Source organism: Colobus angolensis, unplaced genomic scaffold (genome assembly GCF_000951035.1).
Source record: "Colobus angolensis palliatus isolate OR3802 unplaced genomic scaffold, Cang.pa_1.0 Scaffold239, whole genome shotgun sequence".
NCBI classification, from domain to species: Eukaryota; Metazoa; Chordata; class Mammalia; order Primates; family Cercopithecidae; genus Colobus; species Colobus angolensis.
The window spans coordinates 453,885-463,040 of NW_012115588.1; the positions used below are offsets into that span (position 1 = coordinate 453,885).

General features: G+C 44.9%; 1 protein-coding gene across 1 annotated transcript in view; it reads left to right on the forward strand.

Annotated features, from left to right (window-relative positions):
- MEI1 (meiosis inhibitor 1) overlaps positions 1 to 9,156 on the forward strand; it is an 89,732-nt gene that overhangs the window by 30,143 nt on the left and 50,433 nt on the right. The window contains exons 10-13 of the mRNA XM_011945146.1: positions 3,582 to 3,696; positions 5,134 to 5,225; positions 6,042 to 6,183; positions 8,273 to 8,384. Of these exons, the coding sequence (XP_011800536.1) occupies positions 3,582 to 3,696; positions 5,134 to 5,225; positions 6,042 to 6,183; positions 8,273 to 8,384 (461 nt within the window). The remainder of the gene's footprint in view (positions 1 to 3,581; positions 3,697 to 5,133; positions 5,226 to 6,041; positions 6,184 to 8,272; positions 8,385 to 9,156) is intronic.

Genomic DNA, 9,156 nt, shown 5'->3' on the forward strand with positions numbered 1-9,156 from the left:
TTTTTTTGAGGTGGAGCCTCTCTCTGTTGCTCAGGCTGGAGTGCAGTGGCTCAATCTCGGTCCACTGCAACCTCCGCCTCCTAGGTTCAAGCGATTCTCCTGCCTTAGCCTCCCGAGTAGCTGGGACTACAGGTGCCTGCTACCATGCCTGGATACTTTATGTATTTTTAGTGGAGACGAAGTTTCACCATATTGGCCAGGCTGGTGTCAAACTCCTGACCTTGTGCTCTGCCCGCCTCAGCCTCCCAAAGTACTGGGATTATAGGCTTGAGCCACCGCGCCTGGCCAAGGATGATTTTACTTTTGACTTTAACTTCCCAGAATGTTTACTGACGTGGTCCCTCTGAGGTGGGGTGGTTCAGAGGGTCTTTGGAAAGCACAACTAGACAGAAGAATGAAGAGTGAGAGCTGCTAAAAAGAATTTAAAGAGGTCAGGTGCAGTGGCTCACACCTGTAATCCCAGCACTTTGGGAGGCTGAGGCGGGAGAATTGCTTCAGCTCAGGAGTTTGAGACTAGCCTAGATAACCTGAGGAAACGCTGTCTCTGCAAAAATTATCCAAGCGTGGTGGTGTATGCCTGTAGTCCCGGCTACTTGAGAGGCTGAGGTAGGAAGATTGCTTGAGCCCAGGAAGTTGAGACTGCTATGAGCTGTGTTTGTGCCACTGCACTCCAGCCTGGGCAACAGAGCGAGACACTGTCTCAAAAAAAAAAAAAAGAACAAAAAACAAAACAAAAAAACCCCAAGAATTTAAAGATGGCGGAACTAGGGCTTGATGATCGTGTAGTATCATCAAACTTGGAGCTCCCAGAGATGAAGAAGGAAAGGGGAAATCAAGCCTTAATCATATGCAATTGACTGAGAACCTGCTAGAAGGCCCAACAGATTGCTCTTAGTGCTCAACAAAGGCCCAGGGATGAGGATTAATAGGTTTTTTTCCTAGCTACTGTACTGGGTTAAATAGTGTCCCCCCAATATTGGTATCTGCCAAGAACCTGTGAATGTGCCTTATTTGGAAATAGGGCCTTTGTACATTGAATCTGATTAAGATAAGGTCATACAGCTTAGGCTGTAAATCCAGTGACTTGTCTCTATGTAAGGAGAGGGCGGTTTGAACATACAGTGACATATGGACATGCACAGAGGGAAGGTGGCCATGTGAAGACAGGCAGATATTAGAGTGATGCAGCTGCAAGCCAATGAATGCCAAGGATTGTGGCCACCACCACAAGCTAAGAGGCAAGGAAGGATTTTTCTCAAGACCCTTTGCAGGTGTGTCCAATCTTTTGGCTTCCCTGGGCCACATTGGAAGAATTGTTTTGGCCCACACTTAAAATATGCTGACACTAACAATAGCTGATGAGCTTAAAAAAAAAAAAAGGTACACACATAAATCTCAATTTTTTTTTTTTGAGACGGAGTCTTGCTCTGTCGCCAGGCTGGAGTGCTGTGTTGTGATCTTGTCTCACTGCAACCTCCAACTCCCTGGTTCAAGCGATTCTCCTGCCTCAGTCTTCCAAGTAGCTGGGATTACAGGCACGTGCCACCATGCCCGGCTAATTTTTGTATTTTTAGTAGAGATAGGGTTTCATCTCACAATGTTTTAAGAAAGTTTACAAATTTGTGTTAGGCTGCATTCAAAGTTGTCCTGGGCTGCATGCAGCCTGTGAGCTGTAGGTGGGACAAGCTTGCTTTAGAGGGGACATGGCCCTGACGGCACCTCGATTTCAGATTTCTAGCCTCCAGAACTGTGAGAGGATAAACTGCTGTTTTAAGCCACCCAGTTTGTGATAATTTATTATAGCAGCCCTAAGAAACCAATACCCTGTAAAATAGTCATTCATTCATTTGATATCTGTTCTATTAATCGTCAACTTATAATGCACCTGTCTCTGTTTAGGTAAAGTGAAAAGATGGAACTGGTCCCTTTCCTCTTGGGAACTCACAAGTAAACTAGTCAATGACTCTTAGCTCATCTGAGTCTATAGAATCTGAGAGTTCAAATGGCCCTAAGTGTTACCTGTCTACATTTACCCCATACTCACAATGATTGAATCTCCAAAAGTACTTTTCCAGTCTCTGCGTATAATCTCATAGAATGGGGAACTCACTTCTCCCTAGAGATGGTCCCCTATATTTCTATAGACTTTGACTCAGAAAATTCTCAGACTGATGCTGGGTGCGGTGGCTCACGCCTGTAATCCCAACATTTTGAGAGGCTGAGGCGGGCGGATCGTGAGGTCAAGAGATCGAGACCATCCTGGCTAACATGGTGAAACCCCGTTTCTACAAAAAATACAAAAATTATCTGGGTGTGGTGGCATGCACCTGTAGTCCCAGCTACTTGGGAGGCTGAGGCAGGAGAATCACTTAAACCTGGGAGGCAGAGGTTGTATTGAGCTGAGATTGCGCCACTGTACCCCAGCCTGGTGACAGCGAGACTCCATCTCAAAAAGAAAAAAAAAAAAGTAAGTTCTCACAATCGTTGCAGTGGCTCATGACTGTAATCCCAGCACTTTGAGAAGCTGTGGTGGGTGGATAACTTGAGATCAGGAGTTTGAAACCAGCCTGGCCAACATGGTGAAACCCCATCTCTACTAAAAGTACAAAAATTAGCTGGGTGTGGTGGTATGCGCCTGTAGTCCCAGTTACTCAGGTGGCTGAGGCAGGAGAATGGCTTGAAACTGGGAGGTGGAGGTTGCAGGGAGCCAAGATCATACCACTGCTGTCTGGCCTGGGTGACAGAGTGAGACTTCATCTCTGGATCTTAGTAACATTTACCTATTGATCCTGGTTTTCCTCATTGAGTTAACAAAGTTTGATCCCTCTTCCCCAGGAGAGCTTGTTACTTAATGGAAAACAGTGGTTGTTACTCTCTTGATGCACATTCAATTCTAGATAGTGCTTCTTTTACCAGCAAGCTCTCCTCTGTGAGAAAACCTTGTATCCTTAATAGTAATAATAGACACAGCTGACATTTATAAGGACTTATTATGTATTAAGCATCATGCTAAGTGTTTGGCATACATTATTGAATTTGATCCCCATAATAAGTCTATGAGAAAAGTACTATTAAGCCTCATTTAATAGATGAGGAAATTGATGGTTAGAGAGGTCAAGGACTCTACAAGAAGTTGTGCAGCTAGATAAGCACTGAAGTAAGGATTTTTTTGAGACAAGGTCTTATTCTGTCACCCAGGCTGGAGTGCAGTGGTGTGATCACGGCTCACTGCAGCTTCTACCTTCTTGGGCTCAGGTGATCCTCCTACCTCTGCCTCTTGAGTAACTGAAACTACAGGTATGTGCCACCACACTTGGCTAATTTTTTGTAGAGACTGGGTTTCACCATGTTGCCCAGGCTGGTCTCCATCTCCTGGGCTCAAGACATCTATTCATCTCAGTCTCCCAAAGTGCTGGAATTACAGGCGTGAGTCACCATGCCTGGCCTGGAGTAAGGATTTTTATCAGATTAAATTCCATGTTCTGATCCAACCGCACTGCCTCTAGTTGCCTAAGAACCTGGGGTTATCTTGGGAATACCCTTGCCTTACCATGAACCTACTTTTGTCTCTCTGGATGCAGGAAGGACCATCAGAGTGCTCCACCTGTGCAGTATGGGGAACTGCGGGCTTTGCTAGAAGCCATGCTAAACCGGTGTGCGGAGTTTTCTCAGACCTTGCTGAACAGGAGGCCCCTGGTCAGTGTACTGCAGCCTGCTGCTTCTGAAGATCATGCTGCAATGTGTTTTTAGAAAGATAATTAGTATATTCCCTTACTTTTGTATGCCATTTCATGGCTTTTTCTCATGCACACATGGCTACTATGAGGCTTAAAGATTATTATTCCCATTTTTACAGATGGGGAAACTAAGCCACGAGGGTTAAATAATTTTTCTCTGAGGTCTATAACTAGAAAGTACCTAAGCCTAGATACTAAATTCCAGGGTGTTTTTACCCCAGTCTATTATGTACATTCTCTGTTTATATCATTACAAGCAGATCGAGTAAACATGCTCACAAAATTATTTAAGTCTGGATTCACTAGAATCTTAGAATCTGAACCATGTACCATGTGTTGTAGTTGCTGACTTTTAATAGCTTGTAGACAAGATATCAGGCAAGACACTGTCAGTGTGAATGTTAATTACATCTTTCAGGATTAACTTTGGAAACTAAGCTCTTTACATCTGATGGAGTGGAAATTTTCTTGTGTTTTAGAGCAACTAATAGGGCCATTACAGTCAAGCTAATGCCCACTAGCCTGTGACAGCTTTCTGCATATAATAGACCAATAGCCATTCCTGTGGTTCGGAGAGACCATTGGTTAAGGTCCCTCCAACACTGCTACCATTTTTTTTTTTTTTTTTTTGAGACAGAGTGTCACTCTGTGGCCCCAGTCTGGAGTACAGTGGCACGATCTTGACTCACTGCAACCTCCGCCTCCCAGGTTCCAGTGATCCTCCTGCCTCAGCCTCCCGAGGAGCTGGGATTACAGGCATGCACCACCACACCTGGCTGATTTTTGTATTTTTAGTAGAGACGGGGTTTCACGATGTTGGCTAGGCTGGTCTCGAACTCCTGACCACCTTGGCCTCCTAAAGTCCTGGGATTACAGGCATGATCCACTGCGCCAGGCCCCTGCTACCATTTTTTTTTTTTTTTTTCCTCTGAGATGGAGTCTTGCTCTTGTTGCCCAGGCTGGAGTGCAGTGGCGTGATCTCGGCTCACTGCAGCACTTGCCTCTGGGATTCAAGCAATTCTCCTGCCACAGCCTCCCTAGTAGCTGGGACTACAGGCGCCTGCCACCATGCCTGGCTAATTTTGTGTGTGTGTGTTTTTAGTAGAGACGGAGTTTCACCATGTTAGCCAAAATGGTCTCGATCTCCTGACCTCGTGATCTGCCCACCTTGGCCTCCCAAAGTGCTGGGATTACAAGCGTGAGCCACCACGCCCAGCTTTGCTACGATTTTTAAAAGGAGCTATGGGCAAGGATATAGCCAAGATCTCTTGGAAAGTTAGGTGTACAGGAATGTCAGACTGCAGTGTGAGAAGAAGAGGTCTACAGTCATCCAAGCATAGGCTGAGACACAGCATATACTTGATCACTAGGTTCCTGTCTCTCCTTCCCACCTCAGGGCCATGCCTCCAGTAGAGATTCAGAGAAGGCCATTCTTCAAAGGGGAAAGTTCCTCCTGAGCACTCTGGAGGGATTTAGAAGTGCCTGCAGGTGAGGAGCCCTCTGATAGGAAGCAATAGCATGGAAGGTAGGTGTGGAAGGGATTCAGACGATGGGTGAAGTTCTAGAGGCAACACTTGATTTCTGATACTCTGCTATATGGCAAAGAGGATTTTGGTTGGGGTAGGATTTGCGGGGGTGTGGAGGAGGCTTGAAGGCAGGCAGCTAGGAGTAGGACCTTTCTAAAGATTCCTTCCTCATGGAGTTTTGCTACTGTGCCATGAGGTTGTGCCTTATTCTCCTTCGCTCCCCACCACCCCCCAACTAGACTAGCACTGTAAGTATTCACTGAATGGTTGTTGAATTAATTCAGTTTACATTAACAAATGTTTGTTGTATCTACTGTGTACCATGCCTGATGCTAGACAGTGGGGCTGGAAAGAAAAGTCAGAATGACTCCTGCCCGCAAGAAGCTCACAGTCTCTTGGGGAAGAGATGCTTTTTTGTATACGTGTGGGATTTGTTAGGTTTTCAAGAACCTGGGGAAGGTATTCCAGATAGAGAGAGCAGTGTATTTAAAGGCAAATGAATGGGAAATAGCAAATAACATGGCATATTCAGGGAAGTACACACAGTGGGGTGGAAGTATACATAGTTGGGGGAGGGGTGGGGAGCAAGAATCTGGAGATGTAGCCAGGGATCAAGTCCTCTCCTCATTGTGGTCTATTGAACTTTCTCCTGATCTGATAATAGAGATACTTTCCCTGGACCCTGAGCACAGGCACTCCCCGCCACCCCCCAGGAGGGTGTTTGTCATCTTTAGGTTGCGTAGGTGGTAGTGGATATACTCACACATTGATTTCTTAGGTTGGCTATAGAATTCCAGAGTGAGCCTTCAGCCCAGGAGAATCCATTCACAGCTCCCAGCGCCAAGAAGGAAGACACCTTGGAGGCCTTCTCAGAATTTCTTCTCAGTGCCTGTGACTCGCTGTGTATCCCTATGGTGATGGTGCGTTCTCCTGAGCCATGGGCAGCATGAAGCTTGGGGAAGAGAGGAATGTGCAGGCGAGCCAGGCTCAGAGGCATAAGGCAGTGACTGCTCAAAGGAACTCTCTGGGGGTCTCAGCAGTGCGATTCTTGCTGCTACCTTTCCTTTGTTCTAAAAATAAAATGTAGTGTTTCATTATGAAACTAACAGGTTCCTCTTAAGAAAAAATAGAAAGCAGTAATAATAAAATAGTAAGTAGGTAAGTTTATGGAGCGATAAGTGCCTAATATTCACTGCCGGATTTAGTTCTCCCAATGACCCTGGGAGATGGATGCTATAATTTGCCCTAATTTACAGATAAGGTTGTCATATTTCTGTAGTTACAAAGCAAGCCCATAATGGTGCTGAGATTGAACCTATTACTTCAGGTCCCCTAGCTTTTCTTGTGTCTTTAATAATGAGCAGCAGTGAATGTCTGTTATCCAAGTGTTAATAAGGAACATGTATGTGTGTTCTGTAAAATGAGAGATGACCACTCTGAAGAGAGGCTTGATCCTGAAGAGCTTCATTCTCAATTTGACTTGAGGTTGAGATGGTGGGAAGAGCAAGGCCAAGAGCTGCTGACTCTGGGTAACCTTGGATGAGTCCTCTCCTGCTTGAGGTTTGGGCATCCTGCGAGCCTGTGAACAGTACCTGTTAGTCAGGAAAGGGCAACTCCTAACCATCTACTGGGAACAGTAGGTGGCAGCAGGGAGGCACCTCTGGCTCTGCACGAGTGAGGTTCTCTTCCTTGGAGAAGCCATTGAGCTGGAGTCTGCAGGAGGTAGTGGTCAGGAACCCTGGACTGTGGCCCTGACTGAACCCACTAACAGTAAGACTTGGGCAACTCATGGCAGTTTACTCACCTGCCCTGCCTTCCTCCTAGATTTTTGAAGTGTTAGAGCTAAATCTAGAAGATCATAGAATTATTGTATTATTCCTTCTTTCTACTTTTCTGTATTTTACATATTTTCTTTAAAGAGCATATATTACTTTCATAATAATAAAAACAACCAAACTTGCTCTAAAAATGAAAGGAAAGGTGTCAACAAGAACAATGCCTCTGAGGACCCAGCTGTTTACAGAAAGGGAATTGAGACTCAGGGAAGGGAGGAGGTGACAACCCAGGGGCACACTGTGGTGGCTATGTACAGAGCCTGAACTAGAACCCTGGTTTTTTTTTTTCCTAATTCAGAGCTGTGTCTACCACATAAGACTGCCTTATGACTCTTGAAGAATTACCTGAAGGCTGGTCTGAGTGCAATGGTATTTACAACTAATTGATCACAACCAGTTACAGATTTCTTTGTTCCTTCTTCATTCTCCCTGCTTTACTTGACCAGCCTTAAAAATAATAATAACAGGCTGGGTGCGGTGGTTCACGCCTTGTAATTCCAGCACTTTGGGAGGCTGAGGTGGGTGGATCACTTGAAATTAGGAATTTAAGACCAGCCTGGCCAACATGGCGAAACCCTGTCTCTACTAAAAATACAAAAATTAGCCGGGCGTGGTGGTGCGTGCCTGTAATCCCAGCTGCCCAGGAGCATGAGCAGGATAATTGCTTGAACCTGAGAGGCAGAGGTTTCAGTGAGCCAAGATTGCACCACTGATCTTCAGCCTGGGTGACAGAGTGAGACTCCATCTCAAAAAACAAACAAAAAACTAAAACCCCCCCTCAAAAAAAAAACAAAAACAAATATGAAGGCAGTTTATTAACTATATTATTGTTATTACTATAGTAATAGAAACATGAAAGTCATTCTGCATTATGGTTTAGAAAGCAGTTTTTATGCACCAGACCACATTTCTTTCTGGGAGGGATATCTTGTTATTCCCATTTTAGTCTTTGAGGAACAGAGGCCCAAAGAGGTAAAGTATCTAGTGCAATCTATTAGGTGATCCAAGCCTTAGATGTAGGTTTGGACTTTAAATTCCCTAGCTTTTCTTTTGTCTTTCAAATGAAAGGAGTTAATTTACTGTTGCTAGATTTGATGAGAATTTTCTCTGATGCCTTTTCTTCTTCAGAGACTCAGTCCTGATGGGCTATGTTCTCTCTCCTGGTTCTTTGCAGAGACACTTGGAGCAGACCACCCACCCAGCTTTGATGGAAGTTTTCCTCTCAATTCTACACAGCCTCTTTGTCATCGTTCCCCACATGAAGGAGAAGTTTTCCAAGAAGCTTGGTAGGCAGTAGGCAAATGTGGAGGTTGGGAGAGAGGCAAGCACCTTAGGCAGTGCTCAGAGAGTATTCAAAGAGAGCGTAAGTTGTGGGTGCACATTTACTAATTCATTCAGAATCTGTATCCTTTGTCCACTGTTGAGTGAAAGGAAGTATCAGGCAGCAATCAAAAGTCATTAAAGGGGCTGGGTGTGGTAGCTCATGCCTGTAATCCTAGTGCTTCAGGAGACCAAGATGGGAGGATCACCTGAGGCTAGGAGTTTGAGACCAGCTTGGACAATACAGTGAGACCCCATCTCTATAAAAAAATTAAAGAAAAATTAGCTGAGAGTTTTTAGTAACATTAGTGACTAGTTATTAATAATAACTAACATTTAAGTTCTTACAGTGTGTGAGACACTGTTTTAAGTGCTTTGCATGTATGGACTCATTTAGTCCTCAGAAAAACCCTAGGAATTGTCTATTACGATTATACTCATTCTACTGATGAGCAAACTGAATCTCAGAGAGGTTAAGTAACTTGCCTAAGGTCACACTATAAGTGGTATGCCCAGGATTCAAACCCAGGGAATCTGGCTGTAGAACATGCTTTCTTTTCTTTTTTTTTTTTCTGAGATGGAGTCTTGCCCTGTCGCCCAGGCTGGAGTGCGGTGGCGCGAACTCGGCTCACTGTAAGTTCTGCCTCCTGGGTTCACGCCATTCTCCTGTCTCAGCCTCCCGAGTAGCTGGGACTACAGGCGCCTGCCACCGCGCCTAGCTAATTTTTTTGTATTTTT